This window comes from Panthera onca, chromosome B3, assembly GCF_046562875.1.
Source record: "Panthera onca isolate mPanOnc1 chromosome B3, mPanOnc1 haplotype 2, whole genome shotgun sequence".
NCBI lineage: Eukaryota > Metazoa > Chordata > Mammalia > Carnivora > Felidae > Panthera > Panthera onca.
The window spans coordinates 106224351-106245799 of NC_138344.1; the positions used below are offsets into that span (position 1 = coordinate 106224351).

At 34.0% G+C, this 21449-nt stretch overlaps 1 protein-coding gene and 1 long non-coding RNA gene across 8 annotated transcripts in view; one reads left to right on the forward strand and one right to left on the reverse strand.

The window, feature by feature from the left end:
* Nucleotides 1-15630, reverse strand: part of LOC132669934 (uncharacterized) — a 72067-nt gene extending 56437 nt beyond the window's left edge. Inside the window, exon 1 of the long non-coding RNA XR_009606296.2 lies at nucleotides 15569-15630. This is a non-coding gene — a long non-coding RNA (uncharacterized LOC132669934). The remainder of the gene's footprint in view (nucleotides 1-15568) is intronic.
* Nucleotides 1-18551, forward strand: part of LRRC9 (leucine rich repeat containing 9) — a 110766-nt gene extending 92215 nt beyond the window's left edge. For 4 of the 7 annotated variants that reach the window (XM_060619950.3, XM_060619949.3, XM_060619954.3 and 1 more), the window contains 5 exons: nucleotides 2420-2488; nucleotides 10787-10927; nucleotides 15836-15980; nucleotides 17408-17576; nucleotides 18421-18550. In XM_060619950.3, the coding sequence (XP_060475933.3) occupies nucleotides 2420-2488; nucleotides 10787-10927; nucleotides 15836-15980; nucleotides 17408-17576; nucleotides 18421-18460 (564 nt within the window). In that variant the 3' untranslated portion in view covers nucleotides 18461-18550. Of the gene's footprint in view, nucleotides 1-2419; nucleotides 2489-10035; nucleotides 10166-10786; nucleotides 10928-15835; nucleotides 15981-17407; nucleotides 17869-18420 lie in introns of those variants that run through there. The other 3 variants (XM_060619952.3, XR_009606295.3, XM_078448191.2) reach the window with 3 other exon arrangements.
* The last annotated feature ends 2898 nt before the right edge of the window (nucleotides 18552-21449 follow it).

The following is a 21449-nucleotide window of genomic DNA, read 5'->3' on the forward strand; positions in this document are numbered from 1 at the left end:
GCTATTTATCAGCATAACAGAGAGATTAGACCAGGGAACCTGCTTTTTCCCAGGAGTATCTGTGCCCCCCTTCCGCACCCTCCTAAATCCCTACAGGAATGAATGAATGGCAGAATGGTTATTGTAACAACTTCCTCTCTAGTAACTCAAGCAGGATAACGCCCAGTCAAGGTTATTTTTTATCAAAATTTAATATAGCTAATGGACAAACTATATGATAAACCATGGGAAATTATACATACGTCACCGAGTGAAGGGGTATTGATTGTTTAGTGATCAGTCCTCTTTTGTTTATTTTTATTCTTGAAATAGTATTTTTCCTAGAACTTAGATTGATCATTTTACCATCAAACTTATTCTATTAATATTATAGTACCTTAACATGAACATACATTCAGCTGGGAAAAATGAACTGAGATGTGTAAAAAGGCTAAGTTAGAGATTCTGTTTAACTGAAAATATTATGTTCTTCAAAATTGTAAACTCCCCATTCAAATTTTCTTTGGGGGAGAGATTTTTTTCCTCTGTATTCGTACCAACATGGGTAGGTGACACCAGCATCAACTTCTACAAATGGGCAATCAGATCAACCCTTGGGTTGATAAAGACTTCTAGAATAGAAGGGAAAAGGCTTAGAAAAATTAGGAAAACACTTCAAATGAAGGTATATGCAGCCCTACATTAACCTACTTTAAAATCTTTCATAAACTGCATATCCTTGATAACAGATTCTCGTGTGAAGCTTTTCACTTAGCCATCATGACCCATAATGTAGATTTGGAAAATTGTTGCCTGTAGTCCTGCCCTTACAAGTAAAATACCAGAAACACAACTGAAAGGTGAGTTATTTAATTCAGCTTTACAGTCCTAGTTGATTCCTGTGTCTAAATGACTCCCCTATCTGGCATCAGACAACCGTGTCTACTTTTAAACATCCCAGTAATCACCTGAAGCTGGAAATGACTCTAGGAAATAGTCCATTGCTATTTCTTGCCCTAAATGAAAGGCCCCAATCTGAGCCTAACTAGCTGCTACCTAAGCTATTAGTATGATTGCCATAAGTGCTTATTCTGAGAATGTACTCAAAAGATAACAACCATTATATTTTGGTTAATGTTGAGCATCTGACTTCAGCTCAGGTCATGATCTCATGGTTCATGAGTTCAAGCCCTGCAACAGGCTCTCTGCTGTCAGCTCTGAGCCTGCTTTGGATCCTCTGTCCCCCTCTCTTTCTACACCTCCCCCACTCATGCTCCCTCTTTCAAAAATAAAAAAATAAACATTAAATAAATAAATAAATAAATAAATAAATGGGAAGCCATTAGCCCTCTTTCCCAATTATGAACATATTAGTTTTCTTGATATATCTTTACACCAGCATTATCATCCACATATTTAACACTCTGTTTCTCATATTAATATCTTGACATCTTTGATTAGAAATACTTCACTACTAAATACTGTTATACTCTGTTTCATTTGAGAAGATGATTGAGAAAAAGACTTTTCATATTTCTATGCTTTCCAGTCATGCTTTGCTTCCACAAATAGGAACTACCTGTGGGTCAAATACATAATATCTCTATAGATAACTGTCAGAGATTTTCCAAAGTCCTCCTAAATTTATGAGACTTCTATGATCAAAATTGAAAAGATCAATCACTGTAGTCAAATTCTACTTCCAAATGGTCTAAAATAGGTCTAAATGTTTTTATAGTTAGTAGATGAATTGGCTATGTCTACTTGTCAATCCAAATAAGAATAGAAGCATATCAATAACTTTATGTTATTACTATAAACTAGCAGCAAACTGAAGCTGAGCTTGTTGCCTAAATTTTTACAGAAATAGCATATAAAAAATAATTTTGCAAAACTTAAAATATACTCACAAAGTTTCACCAATGATAAATAGACAATGTTAAATAATCCCATCCATACAGAAGACAAGTCATTCAACCAGAAAAATAGTTTTTCAACTATAAATACTCCCAGAAAATATATCAGGATGCAGTCCATTCAGTATCACATGTGCCTTTATGGCTAAGGTGTGTTTAAAATTATTTAGACTGGATTCACCTTCTTTTCCACACTTCTGGGTCAATCCTCTGGGGAATTAACCAACTATAATCTCAGCCTTAGATCATAACTTCTCTGAGAAGAAATTTGGTCTTTTCTTGCAAGTGCTGCTATATGGCCTATATCCCATGTTAGAATATTGTCTTTACCAATCATGCATTTTGAATTAATTGTATATAGATCTGTCCTTAATCAGCATTACAGGATTTGTCACTCAAGCTCACTTTGGAGAATTCAGCCATGAGCTAGCTGTAGTCCAACACTTACATATGATTACTTCAAATCAGTGTATATTTGAAGATTTTGGATCTAACCAAATAATAACTTATTAACTTTGGAACAGGATATGACAGAACTGGAAAAACTTGATGGTATCTCTTCTCTCAGAGAGCTTACAGTTTATGGCAATCCAGTGAGTATGTTATTTTTATAATTTATCAGTTAATTTATTTATAGTTGTATATAATTAATTTTTATATGTGAGAATTTTTTATCTGTTCCCATATGTATAGACAGTTATCCAAGCACAATTTATTGAATACTGTCCTCTTACAACTTGTTATAATATAATCTTCCATTGTCACATATAAAAGGATCTGTTTCCGGATTCTATGTTGTATTCATTGGACTATTGTCAATCCCTGTACCAGTATTATACTGTGTTAATTATTAAAGTTTTATATTAAGTTTTGGTGTCCAGGAGAATAAGCACCTCCAATTTTCCTTCTCTTCCTCCTTCTCCTCTTTTTCTTTCTTCACTGTCGTGGCTGTTCTTGGCCCTTTACACTTCCTATGAGTTTAAGGAAACAGCTTTTGAAGCTATGTGAGAGTCTTATTGACATTTTAATTGGAATTGTATTGAATATATAAATTAATTTGGGGAGAAATTTGCCATATTTTCCTGTTGGAGGCTTTGGAAGGATTAAATAGGTAGCACTTTTATTTACCTAACATCTGAACAAATTGACAAATATGACAGTGGCAGATAGAGGGTGAAAATACTTTGCTTACCTTTGTGAGAAAGCCAAATGGGTATGCTAACAGATCCCAGAAATAAGCAATCATCATCACCTGGTAACAGGAAATGCTTGAGTGAATTCTTTCCACATAGGAGGAGAGCTTCTGCTGGAGGAACAGCAGGCATTCTCCTAGCAATAAATTCCTTCCCAAGACAGGAAAGACAAGAGCTAAACATGCCCAGTCTAATCTTCCCAGGTTTATCAATTAAGTTACCCTGCTACTCTTGGTGGAAGAGTGAGGGATTCAGAGAGCCCACTAGTGCCACATCACAGAGCTATTTCCACCAAGAAAGAAGTAATAATAAGAGTCTCCCCTAATATTTGTAGTATTTAGACTTCCCATTCATAAGCATGAATGTTCCTACATTTATTTTATGTTCTTCAATAAAATTTATAGTTTTCTCCTAAAAGTTTTAATCATCTATGGTTTGATTTATTCTGTTGTTTTAATAGCTACTTTGAACAATATCTTTTTACATTTTTCTAATTATTTGTGGCTGAAGTACAGCAATTCTGATTTTTGCATTGTTCTGATTTTTGCATGCTACTCTTTATCTAGGAACCTTGTTGAACTCTCTTTTTAGTTCTAATGGATTGTAAATTTTGTTGTATTTTCTCTGTAGACTATCATATTATCTACAAATAATGACTATTATTTCTTTCCAATCCTTACATTTTTTTAATTTTCTTTACTTAGTGTGTTGACTAGGACCTGTAGTACAGTGTTGAATGAAAGCATTGATAGTAGGTTATTGACTTCAAAAATGCTTCTAAATTGTTACTATTAAATATGAGTTTGTTGTACATTATGGGTAGATAATCTTCAACATTTTAAAGAAGCTCCTTTTTTTATTTATTCCTGAGAGAGACAGTACAAGTGGGGGAGGGGCAGTGAGAGAGGGAGAGAGAGAGAATCCTAAGCAGGCTCCCCACCATTAGCGTGGAGCCCATGCTAGAGTGGAGCAGGGCTCCAACTCAGGAATCATGAGATGATGACCTGAGTCGAAACCAAGAGTCAGATGTTCAAACAACTGAGCCACCCAGGGGCCCCAAGGAAGCTCCTTTCTAATTGCAGTTTACTACCTGTTTTTATCATGAATGGTCATTGGATTTTGACTAATTGGCAATTCACTTTTTCTCTTTAATCTGTTAATATGTAAATTATATTAATAGACTCCAGTGTTAAACTGTCATTAATCCAGTGCTGAATACTATTTATTTGGTCATGTTTTATGCTTTGCTGGATTCAGTTTGCCAAGATTTCATGTAGTATATCTGTATTTATGGAAATAAGTAAAGTTATCCTATAATTATCTTCTTATGCTATTCTTTTAAATTCATCAAGGTTGTTCTTGCCTCATAAAATTAACTGGGAACTCTCTCTCTCTCTTGCTAGTCTATGAATTAGCATATATAGGAAAAATTCATTCATTTGAATCTGGGCTCAATATTTTTTGAAGTTAGGTTTTAAACTACTTATTCAAATTCTTTAATGGCTATAAATCTAGTAATGTTTTCTATTTCTTCAAAAGTCAGTATTGAGAAGTTATATTCTTCTATAAACTTGTAATTTTTTATAAATTTTAAATGTATTACTATATAATATTCTCCTGAATTTTAAAAATGTCCTCTATATTTATGTTTTGTCACCTTTTTTATACCTAAATTTGTTGATTTTTACTTTTTCTCTTTTATTCTTGATAAGTCTTGCTTAAGACTTATTTTGTTTATCGTATTAGTATCTCCAAAGAACCATGTTTTGGATTTATCAAGTGGTTTATTTGTTTTTTATTTCACTAAGTCCTACCCTTGTTTCCATCTTTCAGTTTCTTGGAATTTACTTTTTTAAACATTTTTAACATTATTATTAAAACTATTTTTAGCATAATACTGATTCTGTGGTTCAGCTTTTATTTGTTTTAAGTTTTTATTTTACTTCCAGTTAGCATACAGTGTTATAGTGGTTGCAGTTATACAATGTAGTGATTCCACACTTAAATACATAACCTGATGCTCATTACAAGTGCACTTCTTAATCCCCATCCCCTATTTAACCCATTCCCCCACCGACCTCTCTTCTGGTAACCATCTGATTGTTCTCTATAGTTAAGAGTCTGTTTCTTGCTTTACTTCTCTCTCTTTTTACCCTTTGCTCATTTTTTTTCTTAAATTCCACATATGAGTGAAATCATATGGTATTTGTCTTTCTCTGCCTGACTTATTTCACTTCACAGTATACTCTCTAGGTCCATCCATGTCATTTCAAATGGCAAGATTTCATCCTTTTTTATGGCTGAGTAATATTCCAGTGTGTGTGTGTGTGTGTGTGTGTGTGTGTGTGTGTGTGTGTGTGGTGTGACATCTTTATCCATTCATCAATTGATAAGTCAATTGATGGCTGTTTCCATAATTTGACTATTGTACATGATGCTGCTGCAAACATCAGGATGCATATATCCCTTTGAATTAGTGTTTCTGTATTCTTTTTTTTTTTTTTTTTTTTTTTTCAACGTTTATTTATTTTTGGGACAGAGAGAGACAGAGCATGAACGGGGGAGGGGCAGAGAGAGAGGGAGACACAGAATCTGAAACAGGCTCCAGGCTCTGAGCCATCAGCCCAGAGCCTGATGCGGGGCTCGAACTCACGGACCGTGAGATCGTGACCTGGCTGAAGTCGGACGCTTAACCGACTGCGCCACCCAGGCGCCCCAGTGTTTCTGTATTCTTTAGGTAAATATCCAGTAGTGTGATTGCTGGATCATCAGGTACTTCTATTTTTAACTTTTTGAGGAACCTCCATACTGTTTTCCAGAGTGGCTGCATCAGTTTGCATTCCCAGCAACAGTGCAAGAGGGTTCCCCTTTCTCCACATCCTCACCAACATCTGTTGTTTCCTGTGTTGTTGATTTTAGCCACTATGGCAGGTTTTGATTTGCATGTCCCTGATGATGAGTGATATTCAGCATCTTTTCATGTGCCTGTTGGCCATCTATATGTCTTCTCTGGAAAAATGTCTTTTGTGTCTTCTGCACATTTTAATTAGATTATTTTGTTTTGGGGTGTTGAGTTTTACACATTCTCTATATATTTTGGATGCTAACCCTTTATTGGATATGTCATTTGCAAATATCTTCTCCCTTCATTAGGTTCTCTTTTAGCTTTATTGGTTGTTTCCTTTGCTGTGCAGAAGCTTTTCATTTTGGTGTAGTCCCATTAGTCTATTTTTGCTTTTGTTTCCTTTGCCTCAAGAGACATATCTAAAAAGAAGTTGCTATGGCCAATGTCAAATAAATTACTGCCCTGTGTTCTCTTCTAGGATTCTTATTGTTTCAGATCTCACATTTAAGTTTTTAATCCATTTTGAATTTATTTTTGTGTATGGTGTAAGAAAGTGGTCCAGTTCCATTCTTTTGCATGTAGCTGTCAAGTTTTCCCAAACCATTTGTTAAAAAGACTGTCTTTTTCCATGGGATATTCTTTCCTGCTTTGTTGTAGATTAATTAACCATATTATTGTGAGTTCATTTCTAGGTTTTCTGTTCTGTTCCATTGATCTGTCTATTTTTATGCTGATACCATACTGTTTTGATTAATACAGCTTTGTAATATAACTTGAAGTCCAAAATTGTGATCCCTCCAGCTTTGCTTTTATTTTTCAAGATTTCTTGAGCCTTTAAATGTCTTTTGTGGTTCCATACAAATTTTAGGATTGTTTATTCTAGCTCTGTAAAAAAATGCTGTTGGTATTTTGATACGACTTGCATTAAAACATATATTCCTTTGGTTATTATAGACATTTTAACAAGACACAAAGAAGGGCACTATATAATAATAAAGGGGATAATCCAATAAGAAGATATAACAATTGTAAATATTTATGCATCCAACATGGGAGGACTCAATTACATAAAACAATTAATAACAAACATAAAGGGACTAGCTGATAATAATACAATAATAGTAGGGGACTTTAACATCCCAGTTACATCAATGGACATGATCATCTAAACAGAAAATCAACAAGGAAACAATGGTTTTGAATAATAACACACTGGACTTGATGAACTTAACAGATATATCCAGAACATTCCACCTTAAAACAGCAGAATACAGATTCTTTTCAAGTGCACCTGGAACATTCTCCAGAACAGATTACATATTAGGCCACAAAACAGGCTTCACCAAATTCAGGAAGATCAAAATTATACCATGCACCTTTTCTGACCACAACATTATGAAACTAGAAGTCAACCACAAGAAAAAAATCTGGATAGACCACAAATAAATAGAAGTTAAATAACATGCTACTAAACAATGAGTGGGTCAACCAGAAAATAAAAAAATAAATTTAAAAAATACATGGAAACAAATGAAAATGACACATAACAGTCCGAAATCTTTGGGATGCAGCAAAAGTGGTTCTAAGAGGGAAGTAGATAGCAACATAGGTCTACCTTAAGAAGCAAGAAAAAAGAATCTCAAATAAACAACTTAACCTTAAACTGAAGGAGCTACAAAAAGAACAACAAATGAAGCTCAAAGCCAGCAGAAGGAAGGAAAAAATAAAGTTTAGAATAAAAGATATAGAAACTAAAAAAATAATAGAACATATCGATGAAACCAGGAGGTAGTTCTTTGAAAAAAATTAATAAAATTGATAAACCTCTAGTCGGACTCATCAAAAAGAAAAAAGAAAGGACCCAAATAAATAAAGTCACAGATGAGAGAGGAGAAATGACAACAAACACCACAGAAATATAATTATAAGACAATATTATGAAAAATTGTATGCCAAGAAATTGGACAACCTAGAAGAAATGAATAAATTTCTAGAAACATATTAATTACCAAAAGTGAAACAGGAAGAAATAGAAAATTTGGACAGACCAATAACCAGCAAAGACATTGAATCAGTAATCAAAAAACTTCAACAAAAGTCCAGGATCAGATGGCTTCACAGGTGAATTCTACCAAACATTTAAAGAAGAGTTAGTACCCATTCTTCTCAAACTATTCCAAAAAATACAAAAGAAAAGAAAACTTCTAAATTTATTCTTTGAGGTTAGCATTACCCTGACCAGATATCAAAACCAGATAAAGACGCCAAACACAAAAAAGAACTACACTCCAATATCTCTGATAAACAGAGATAAACATAGATGCAAATATCCTCAACAAAGTACTAGCAAACCAAATCCAACAATACATTAAAAAAAATAATTCACCATCAAGTGAGATTCATTCCTGGGTTGCAAGGATGGTTCAATACTTGCAAATACATCACATTAATAAAAGAAAGGATAAGAACCATCTGATCATTTCAATAGATACAGAAAAAGTATTTGACAAAGTACATCCATTCATGATAAAAAACCCGACACAAAGTAGGTTTAGAGGTAACATACCTCAATGTAATAAAGGCCATCTATGAAAAACTCACACCCAATATCATCCTCAATGGGGAAATACTGAGAGCTTTTCCTCTACGGTCAGGAACAAGACAGGAATGTCCACTTTCACCACTGTTATTTAACACAGTACTAGATTTCCTAGCCACAGCAATCAGATAACAAAAAGAAATGAGGAATCCAGATCAGCAAGGAAGAAGTAAAACTTTCACTATTTGCTGATGACATCATACTCCATATAGAAAACCTGAAAAACTCCACCAAAAAACTGCTAGAACTGTGAAATGAATTCAGGAAAGTTGCAGGGTACAAAATCAATATACAGAAATCTGTTGCATTTCTATACACCAATACTGAAGCAACACAAAAAGAAATTAAGGAATCCATCCCACTTAAAATTGCACCAAAAACAATAAGATGCCTAGGACTAAACCTAACCAAAGAGATGAAACACCTGTACTCTGAAAACTATAAAACACTGATGAAAGAAATTAAAGATGACACAATGAAATGAAAAAAAAAATCCCATGCTCACAGATCAGAAGAAAAAATATTGTTAAAAGGGAATTTACTTTAAAAAAAAAATTCTTAAGTAGGATGTCTAGTTCATTTTTAGGTTTCAAAACACTGCTTAGCAGCATATTAAAAGTTTTGATATGTAGTATTTTTCCTGTTCTTTATTTCTTAAAATCTAGTCTCCAAAAGATTTCTTCTTTATTCCATGAATGATTGAGAGGTGTGTGTGTGTGTGTGTGTATGTGTGTGTGTGTGTGTGTGTGAATTTCAAACCTATGAAGTGTTTTTTGTTATCTCTTTGTCATTTATTTCTGTTACTGTGTTTTGGTCAGAGGAGACAGTCTATACATTCTTTGGTATTTATAAGACTTTCTTTCTGGCCTATAATGTGGTTCATTTTTTAAACCTCTATTATATATACACACTACATTAGAAAAAAATAGATTGTTGGCATGCCTGGGTGGTTCAGTCAGTTAAGTGTCCAACTCTTGTTTCAGCTCAGGTCTTGAGGGCGAGCCCTGCTTCGGGATCCACACTGGGCATGGAGCCTGCTTGAGATTCTCTCTCCTCCCTTTACCTTTCTCCTCCTCCCCCACTCACACACTTTCTCTCTCTCTCTCAAAAATAATGATAATAATAATAATAATAAAATAGATTGTTTATTCATTCCCCTTTGATGAAAATTTGTGTCTTTTTGTCTCTTCTTCATGATCACAAGATGTGCTATATACTTTTTCTTTGCTGTCAGTCCCCCAAGAACACCCCCACATTCAGAGATTTGCTAAAAGAACTCAAGGGACTTAGCATATCATTGTACTCATGGCTAAAATTTATTAAATGACATAGTGAGGATTCACAGCCAGGTGATGAGGAAAAAAGACACAGGTGGAGTCTGGAGAATTGATAAGTAGGCTTCCTTATGCTCTTTCTCTCCCATGAGGGAGAGAAGGGTCACATAGTACATACTCTTCACCCAGCAACAAAAATGCAGCAACATGTGTTTATGTTTCTACCCAGGAAATTCCACTACACTTAGCATTCAAGAATTTTGTTGGAAGTTGGTCACATATGTACCCAATGCCCATCACATACCAAAACTCCAGACTCCCAGAAGGAAAGCAAGTTGACCATAAAGCATATCATTTGGGTAAGCAGTCTAGGCACAGTGAACTACCTTTAATCACTTAAGGAATGGTGGGAACACTTCCAAAATCCAAGTACCAAAAACTAGTCAAGAGCTATCCTTGCAAGCAGACCTTTCTAAAGATAACAGTTTCAGGCCTACTATGTTAACTCTTCCTATATACCTTCTTATGTACACATGCAAATATTTTTCAGAGTAGGCTGACAAACTATGAAGGGATGGATTATACAATCCAACAGATGTGTACTGAATTCAATTGGACAGTGCCTATGGGAAAATACCATATACGTTTCAAAGTAATTACTCATAAATGAATTTTTATAGCATAATCCTATTCATGAGTTGAGATTGCCTGTAGTTAATGAACAATATTATATGCTCTAAAAAGAGACTACACGTCTAAATGGTAGTCTTGGTTACCAAAAAAGTTCTAATCTTCATTTAGTATAACAAGAAATTGAGAAATCTTTCAAAAAGGGAGCTCATATTTGTATCAGCTAACACTACAAATTAGCTATTATCTGTCATTTTTGGTGCCCAGGTTAAATTTCTTTCTCTATAAAGGTTAATCTTTGAAATAAAAGTTTTTTTAAGAAATACATTGTTATTTTTAACTTTATTCAGATTTGCAGAAAAACACTACATCGCCACATGCTCATATTTCGGCTGCCTAACTTACAGATGTTAGACGGAATTCCTGTGAATTCAGATGATAGGGCAAAAGCTGAATTTCAATTCTCTGAACTACAAGCAAAGAAAACTTCGGTAATACTTCTATTATTTATACTTTTCCTTTTAAAATATATCATTATTAACAAATTAAAACCAATTTACTGGGTAAATCTGGGCTATGATGTTCTGGTAGACTATTTTAGTATCTATTTTAGTGATTACTATCAAAAGCATCTTGATCTGGTGAATAGAGCATATACATACATGCAAATTCCAGGGAAGCTCCTTTTTCTAATAATGTAGTTTGATATAAAGAAAATTATTTAAAATCTTGGGGTGCCTGGATGGCTCAGTTGGTTAAGCGCCCAACTCTTGATTTTGGCTCAGGTCATGATCTCACGGTTTGTGACTTTAAGCCCACGTCGGACTTTGTGCTGCCAGCAAGAAGCCTGCTTCAGATCCTCTGTCTCCCTCTCTCTCTGCCCCTCCCTGCTTTCTCTCTCAAAAATAAATAAATATTAAAAATAAAATAAAATCTGTGTACCTCTTGCTCAATATGTGAGATAATGCTAGAAGGTAAGAAACTATAACATATCACTTCTATAAACAGAAACTAACAAACTCTTTCAGTTTAGCAGATAGGAAGGGAAGGAAGGAATTCTGACCTCAACACTCTGGACTATGTAGTTCATCTAACAAGGGAGATGTGTGCTTCTTTCTTGTCGGCCAGAATAATTGTGCCTTTTACCCATGAACGCTAAAAAGGTATCTGACCATGACATGAAAGAGTTTAGAGAGAGAAGCCACAAAGCATACCATTAGGAAATTCTGTCCTTGGCCACCAGGATTCTTCATGACCATCCTCCAAAGACTAAACTTAACCCGGAAAAGCTATAGTTTTTGAACAAAGAAGTAACCTTATTAGAGCTGTGCCTTTGCAAGATTTGAGAAAGAAGAGGCTGGAAGCAGGGAAACCAGTTAAGAGGCTTTTAGAGATTATGAAGACCTAGACTAGGGTGGGGCAGTTAAGAAGGTAAATGAACCTCTAAAGTAAGTGAAAGCCAGAGAGCAAGGACATCAGTCAGTTAACAAATAACACTTTTGAAACTCATATTGAAAAGAAAAGATTACCATAGATGCTTTTACTTAATCAATGGATTACCCAGCACTCTCCATCCCTTCTGTAAAATAAATCGATTCCCAGAGCACACTGGAAGTTTGATACTAGAAGGCTCTTCTCCAGCCCACTTCTGCCTTCAGCAGATTTACATATTTATCAAGAGCTGGCTGTTTTGTCAAAAACGTATATGTCAGTTCTTTTATCTTAAAAAGCCAGATATGCTATAAATGCAAATTCTAAATTACTATTTGTATATTTCTGTGATAACCAAAATAGGGTACTTTGGAAAATCTGGATAAAGATCAATCACACACACACACACACACACACACACACAAATAGTGTCAAATAGGTTAGGAGGAAAATCTTGTAAAAAATGGGAGCAAATTATAGAAATTCAAACACAATATGTGGGAAAATTATTTTAAAAATTCTTGTGTTCAAATTTTCTCCACATGTCTTTAAATTCTTACTACTTTAAAGAAACCAAAACTGGAAGTTGTAGGCAAAACATTAAGGATAGCTTTATCTAAGAACAATGAGATAAAATACCAATCAAGGGACTCTTACAGAAAAGGCCTTAGCCATCACAAGATTCATGAGCGCATGTACATTTATGTTTTATGACTAAAAAATAGGGGTGCCTGGGTGGCTTAGTCAGTTAAGCATCTGACTCTTGATTTCAGCTCAGGTCATGATCTCATGGTTTGTGAATTCAAACCCTGCATCAGGCTTTGTGCTGATGGTGGAGAGGCTGTTTGGGATTCTATCTCCCTCTCTCTCTGTCCCTCCCCTGCTTGCTCTCTCTCTCTCTCTCTCTCTCTCAAAATAAATAAAATTAACTTAAAAAATTTTTTTAAATAAATCTAAAAAATAAACATGAATTATATATACAATTCTTAGTTATTCCCTGATTTTTTTCATCAACCTTGACATTTTTTGGTTAACCAAGGAGCTTCTATTATAGGTCAAAGTAGTCACAGAGACCTGCAAGACTTAAAGTTGTACAATGTTAATAAATATTATCTACATTAGGCAAAGGAAGTGGTTCATTTGTAGGTTATATCTATAAAAATTATTCTAAAAATTATGCTTTGTGAAAAAAAAATCTTAGCTACTAATTTGTATAACTTAACTGAGAAAGAGCACCATCTAATGTGATCTACTGAAATTACTGTCACAGGTCCTAGTCTTTCAAAAGAGAGCAAATAAGCAAATAAAATTTAGGTCAGTGATCTAAGGCTCCTTTCCCCTCTCTATTTTATATTCCTGGAGCAAGTCATTTCTTACTTCCAGAAGTGGAAAACTAAAGGAAACTTGAGTTTCCCACTGCTGCTGTAATAAATTACTCAAATTTAGTGGCTTGAAACAACACAAATTTATTATCTTATAATTCTAGAGGTCAGAAGTCCAAAAACTGGTCTTACAGGGCTAAACACAGGCAGTTAGTCCTATATTTCTTCTGGAGCTCAAGGAGAGAATTTGTTCTTTGCCTTTTCAAACTTCTGGAAGTTATCTGCATTCCTTGGCTCACGGTCCTCTTCCAGCAATAGCATCACTTCCACTTCTGATTCCATCCGTACATCTTCTCTGTCTCTGACCCTCCTGACTCCCTCCTTCTTATAAGGACTCTTGTGATTGTACTGAGACCACCTAGATAATCAAAGATCATTTCCTCACCTCAAAATCCAATGTAATTATGTCTGCAAAGTCCCTTTTGTCATGTAAGGTAATATATTCACAGGTTTTGGAAATTCAGTGTGGACATCTTTGTTTTTTGGGGGGGCACTATTCTGCCTCCCATACCACATATGTGAGGGCTCCAGGTGAGAGAACTATAAAGACTGTCACATTAAAATTTATAAATTGTATTTTAAGGTAATGTTGGCTAATTTGAAAAATTACATATAAATTCACCAAATTACATATAAAGAAATCACTTAGAGAAACTTTAAAGATCCTAATTTCCATATATATTTTTTATTAGTTTCATGTAGCAGAAAAAATACACAAACTCAAATTTTAGTCGATAAGTATTTTACTAAAGGACTTGCTTCTTGGTTATTCTTTTCTATTTCTCATATAGTGAATTCAGATTTTTCCCATTACTATATATGATATGATAATATGCCTTGAGTGAATCTAGACATGTATTCTTGCCATTTGAATCAGTGCCATATAAAAAAACTTAATTATTTTTCCACTTATTCTATATGTAAGCATTTTATTAAAAATTATTTTTTGATTTGTCTATACATGGTTAATAAAATAAGGGGGATATCCAAAGTCTTTATTTTAGAGAAATCCTTTTTTAGATCTTTAAAATTTTATAATGTTTATTTTTGAGAGAGAGACAGCACACACACACACACACACACACACACACACACACACACACACGTGGGGGAGGGGCAGAGAGAGAAGGAGACAGAATCCAAAGCAGATTCCAGGCTCTGAGCTGTCAGCACAGAGTCAGACATGGGGCTCGAACCCACAAATGGTGAGATTGAGACCTGAGCCAAAGTTGACGCTTAACCAACCGAGCCACCCAGGCACCCATATTTCTTTATTTTTAATTAATCTCTACAGCCAATGTAGGGCCTGAACTCATGACCCCAAGATCAAGAGTCACATGCTCTTCCAACTGAGCCAGCCAAGTGCCCCAGAGAAATCTATTTTAAGATTCAATAACAATGTTTATTTTCATGGCTAGAATAAAATTGAGCCATCATTTCTTTTAGCTATTCAGAAGACACAAAAACAATCCTTTTTCAAGTTTATCACTTCAGTCTAATTCATTTTTCTTTCAGTTACTGCTGTTCTTTCTTTTTTAAGAGCAAGTAAAGATAATTAACTCTAAAGTTGTCCTTTAAACCAAAACATTTTGGTCCTTTTGGTTTCAGAAGAAAATTTGACAACATTCTAGATTAGTGATGGGAAGAAACTCTAAAAAGGAATTAGTTAGGGAATTTGGGACTGAGCATCTTTAGTAAAAAGCCTGATATTTTAGTGCTCATTACAAAGCTGCATTCTTGTTGACACTTATTAAAACAGGGTAATTGGCCATTTTACACTAATGGCAAACACTTATATTTCTAAGTAAGTTGACTCATATATTCAGAATTCATATTTTTAAAAGTATAAACAAAGTCAGTCTTAAGACAGAGTAAGCATAAATTTCTAGGGAAACCAAGAGTCTCCAGCCTAAAATACTTGTCTCCTCTGTTTGCTGATTCCTGAAATTCTTTTAAAAGCCTCTTAATCCTCAACTAACTTAAAATGTAAACACCATTTAGAGAGTTAGCACATTCATTAAGTGATTGTTATAAGATGCTTTTCTTAGTCTCCATTTATTTACTTGTTTTTGAAAAACTAATTAACTGCAAGGCACCTGATGAGGTAATATGAGGATTATAAAGATGTTGAAGATATAACGCTTACTATCTAGAAATTCCTGCTCAGTAAAAAAGAAAAGAGAAGAGAAAAGAAAAGAAATGAAAAGAAAAGAAAAGAAAAGAAAAGAAAGAGAAGAGAAGAGAAAAGAAGAAAAAGAAAAAAAGAAATGTTACAAAGGAGAAAAAGTTTAATTCTCATTTTCTTAATTCTCCACTTACCTCATTGAGATCCTATGGAGAGAGGGAGATGCCGTCATACTAGTGATGAGTACAGTACAATCTGAAAAGACAGAACATAAGGTTCTGAGAGAGGTTAAAGGTTCAAAAGACTGTTTCAGTTTCTGCCTCATACCAACTCAGTTTAGGCATATAACTCTTGACCTAAAAATTTTTAAATTATCAAGTGGGGCTTGCAGTAAGGACTAAATCTATTGATCTGAGTTTTGGAAATGAGACATTCTTAACTGGTTTTATTTTATTATGTAGCTCATTCCTGTTACCAACTGTCCAATGGATGGTGGGTCATTTGGCCAAGTGAAAGCTCCTCCCATGAAGATAACAAATGTAATTCTGCCTAGTGGATTTAGCCATTACTTGGGATCTGACTTCACTTTAACTCCTGAAGCTGAAGGTATTTTGACAAAAAGTTTCAGAATGAACGTAAAAGCAAACAAACACTTCATTTGAAACAAAAATCTCACTTTGACTTCTAATACTACTTAAAATTGCATTTTTAAATTTACATTTCCTAAAATTGCATGTTTGTTCAAGTTTCATGTGGCCATTCTGACTTTAGAGTCTATAGTTTTGGGGAGTTTTGTTCAACTACTAATATTTTGTAACTAAACATTTGCTCGTAATGGGAACTTTGTGATACTTGCACAATTATTTTCTGAATTATGTATTTTCAAAGGCTTTGTTTTCATAGCGTATAACTGCTAAAACCAATTCTTTTGTACATCCTGCTAAAAGTAGAAATCAGAGGTTTAAAAATATCTGTGACAACAGATTCTTGGGGTACAAAGAGAAGATTGGATTTTATCCTTGAAACCACAAGTAAAGCATGCAGCTAATACTAGAGAAAAGTTTCAAGAGATACAGCTCGAAAGGAGGGAGTATATTAAAAGGACAGGGCATGGAAATGTATCCTTCTATTACACACATTTTAATTCAGGCTTAGATCAAACCTATTCCCTAATTCCATATCTTCACTGGCTATCTTGTTGGTGAAAGTGGGGATAGCCACTCCTCTCAGGGCTCACCTCTTCCATTCCCTGTAACATTCCACTTTGCTTGGGACCACTGGTGGCAATAAAATTGAACATCATGAATTTATAAAATGATCTAAGAGCCTACCAAGAACAGTATATTGTTCTGTGTGATTATTTCAAGAAGAAACTCAGTTAAAAGAAACCCCAAATCATTTACTTTGTTAAGATGTTATTTTTTTAACTTATTTTTCATACTTCTACATACTAAATGGCTTTAAGATTTTAGTCACGGTGAGAATTTTTATGCTTCTGTCTGATAGATATAACTATTAGTAAAATAGGACATACTAAATTTTTAGCCTCCTTAACAGTACAATGTCCTCTTCGGGAATGGCATCAATATCTTTTTTTTTTTTCCTGGCACTAGTTCATTCCTGAATTCATCTCCATAACATCCTCAGATCTGTCTTCAAAATTTGTCTGTGACTATATTTGAGGTTTTTCTTGAAAAGTCTTATAATTTCTCTCCTATCTTCTGACTATGTTGCCCCGATTTTTATTTTGAAAAATTATGGTCACTTTGTCTGTACATTTATTACAGCACACAGCTCTAGATATTTATATTTTTAAAAATTACCTAGAAATAATCAAATAGATTCACTAACTCAGACATTTAAGCAGCATTGAGTGCTAGAAATATATTCCAATTCCATAATTTTATTTAAAATTTTAAATTCATGTTATGAAATATGTACAGGATACATTCAGCTCAAGGGCAGCCAAGCTTTATTACTTAATTCATTTCATTACTTACTGCTTCTCATTCTTTCACAATTCCTAATTTCAGACAAAAAAAACAAGAATGCAGGGACTCTGACAAATAATCCTCGGAGCATCCATGCAGAAATAGCTTTTCGGCAACTCAGAGGAATAGATCCCTCTCCGCCTCTTTTATCACATCAGAATATGACATCTCCAACTACACAAATGTACCAGAGCAACCCAGATGAGGGAAGGTAAAACTATTCTGTGTTTTAACATCATTTCTCATCATTAAAAAAAAAAACTCCCCAAATTTGCTAGTCATGTATAAAAATAGAAAACATTATTGGATACTATTATTTATTTACTGAGAGCAGGGAGAAGCTGTCAGATAGCATAAGGCTTCTCCCACATTCACAAAACCTTTCCCAAAGTCCAGTATATTTACTTCATAATTCAAAAAGACTTAGAAATGGCTATCAAGGTAGAATAGTGCTCACCTGATGCTTACATGAGGGAACACTGAAATAAACACTTGTAATTATATTCTCTCTGAAGTCACTTCTCACTAAATGTGCAACATGATTCACTTACATTTTGAACAACAAGATAAATTCAACTCTGAAATCACGAAACACCAAGAATTTTGTTGATTCTTCAAACCTCTTCCTGTAGTTCCGATTTGCCTCTCCTCCAGTCTGGACCCTCTCCCTGGAGGCCAGCTCAGTGCCTAAGAACCTGCTAATTCTCATTAAGAATCCACTCTGTTCAACACCTGTCTGCCTAGATTTCCAGTTATTACCTGTCCCCCAGCTTCTTTGGAGCCAAGCTCCAATTCATCTATCAGTGACCTACTCAACAGCAGATCTAGTGTAGGCCTGGCTCTTGATGTACTGACTTCCTTCCTATTATCAGTCCTCAGGATAACCTGATTTTTAAATGTCCAAAAATAGGATCATTTTCTCTACTGCACTGTCTTTTTGGAATTGAACACATATAAATTACAGAAATTATTTACTGCAGAATGACCTTAAAGTAGCTGATCCATTAGGAAAATAAGTCATATTATTTGACTTATAAATATCTTATTTCTGACAGAATTCCTGGCAGCCACTTTCCAAGATCAAATCGAATGTAACTGCCTAAAGAGAAATGAATATACACCAAGAAACCTATTTCTGTTTAGTAGTTGTACCAAAATTAGCAGACAGTGTTGGTGGAAATATAATATATAAGATAATCATGTTACTTATTTTACTGAAGCACTTCAGTTCCATATGATGATAATTTCTGTCACCCTGGTTGAATTTTACTTTAATATCACCTCTCTTAAACTTTATGATTATCTTAATTTTTCATTTGAATTTCTATATTAAAAAAATCATGAACCATTATATCCTACAATTTGAAAAGATAGAAGTAGCGTAAAACAAAGTCCAGAGAATCAAATATTTAGTGCTGATATTGGAAGCATTTAGTTACAAACTCTTATTGTGGTCTGTCATATGAAGATACTAAGAAAAGGTAATTCTAGTAAATATGCATATTTTATTTGCTGAATATCTGTTCGTTTGAAGTTAACAAAAACTAAAGTATACATTTCTTACCAAACACAGCTATTACTAAAGCAAGTTGAGCTTTGCTCATTGAATTACAAACCAGTTTTTTAGAACTAAAATTGGGGAAAAGTACACTTAAGCCAGATCTGTCCTAAGAATTGTTTAGACATGCAAATTATGGGCATCAGTAGTACTTCCTGAAGGTGGCTAATTGCAGGTGCAACCAGGCATTCGTGCTCTAAGAATAAAAAAGAACTATTTCAAATACAAAATGTGTTAATTGTACCCATAGTGTACAAGCAGTTTGAGGCTAAAAAGAACATATGTTCAAACTGAGTGGACACTTTTAAATTTGAGATCCTTAATAATTTATTTCACTGGAAATAATTTATCTAAAATTTTACACTGCATAGTACTAGGGCACATCACAAATAAATCAAATATGGTTTTGAATTTGATTGTTTTATTAGATACAGCTCTTTAAATTAATGACTAAATTGCCAATCATATTTTGATATAAATGGGCTCTACAATTCATGAATTATTCTACTAAAATTTTCCAAGTATTGGTTCAACACTGCATGTAGTTTTCATACTATTTTAGATGTTCCTTACATGAAAATAAATTTTTACTAAAATATTTGTATTTTTTAATCTACCTGGAAATAGGCTTAAAGATATTTTGGAAACTAATTCCAATGTGTTTGCAACAATATTGTATCTTTTCTTCTTCAAATGCTATATATGCTTATGATTTAATCATGTAATGCTTAAAATTTCAAACCCAATACAGATTGATTTTATACTTTTTAATGTGTGGTTTTTAAACAACTGTTACTCTTAGCTGAAAATAAGATCCTTTGTTTAAAAAACAACTCTGCAGTTCTTATGATGTCCAGAAGATGTCTTTCTTGCCCTTTAGTTTTAACAACTGCTTCCCTTACAGTGTTTGGATGAGTGTCTGCTCTTCATTCTTTGTTACTAACTTGGCATCGCCAGCTTTTTTTCTTTGATGATAATGTATAAATGAAATACTGAATATGTGTTACTTTTATAATGAAAATTGCCTTTTCAAATAATAAATCTGGTGGGAAAAATAAGTGCAACTGGCTTTCATTAGACAAAAAGAATTTACAAGAATTAGAAAAGTATAAAGCAGGAAAACATAACTCATTATTCAGCATCCACTTAACATTTAGCATATTTTCTCCAACCATTTTTCCTATCCATTTGGAATATACTTGAGATGATCATTTGATTTTTATGTACTACACATTGTTAAATCTTGAGATATCATTTCTATTATAAATTTTTAATTACATCTGAATTTCCTGAAAGAAGTAAATGAATTTATAATACATAATTTGATATAACATTAAAAAATATTAACATGTATTTAGGCATTATTAGGCGACATACAGAAAATAGACACAGATCCAACCTTTAGAACATTTTAACATAAAACGTGATAGGGGCGCCTGGGTGGCTCAGTCGGTTAAGTGTCCATCTTCAGCTCAGGTCATGATCTCACAGTTCATAGGTTTAACCCCATGTTGGGCTCTGTGCTGACAGCTCAGAGCCTGGGGCCTGCTTCAGATTCTGTGTCTCCCTCTCTCTGTCTCCCTCTCCGTCCCCCCACTCACGCGCGCACACTCTCTCTCTCTCTCAATAAATAAAAACATTTTAAAAATGGGAAAATGTGATAAATTATTTCATATAAAAGCAATGAGGAAGATCATTACTAAGGTAATTTGCACAGTTCTGAATTTTTTTCTGCCATGATGGCAGATGACACTGACATGATATACAACATAATCCCCTGAAAATGCCTAGATAGGTTAAACTGTTGGTTATGTGCAGTTCATAAAATAATAGCTATAACTGCATCCCTTTCCTGTTCAACAAAACAAAAAAATGTAATTGAACATGAGAGATGTTTTTGTAGGAATGACTTTATTTTTTTAATGTTTTTTAATTTTTTTTTTTTTATTATTTATTTTTGAGAGAGACAGAGCGGGAGTGGGAGAAGGGCAGAGAGAGAGAGGGAGACAAAGAATCAGATACAGGCTCCAGGCTCTGAGCTGCCAGCACAGAGCCTGATGCAGGGCTTGAACCCACGGACTACAAGATCATGACCTGAGCTGAGATGATGCCCAACTGATTGAACCACCCAGGCACTCCTAGGAGTGACTTTAAATCTGCCCTAAATTATTTAAGTAAGTAATTCACAAACTGAGCAATTTTAAGTTATAGTTACAAATTATTTGTAACATACCTCACAACTCATTACAACAAAACAGGCAAATAGTGCTTTAAATTTACAAACTACTAGCCCATATTTTACATAGTTTATCCTAATACCACTCTATGAAGTAGATAAGACATTTATTGTCTCCATTTATAAAGAAACTGGCTCAAGGAAAAGAGTAGATATCATACCAAATCCTAGGGTTTTTTTCCACTCCAAATTCATTACTTTTTCACTTACTACAAGTGAACTGACATTTAATTATTACTAATATGTAATCAGCAGTAGTAGAGCCCTAATGTATGTAAAAGCTATAAACT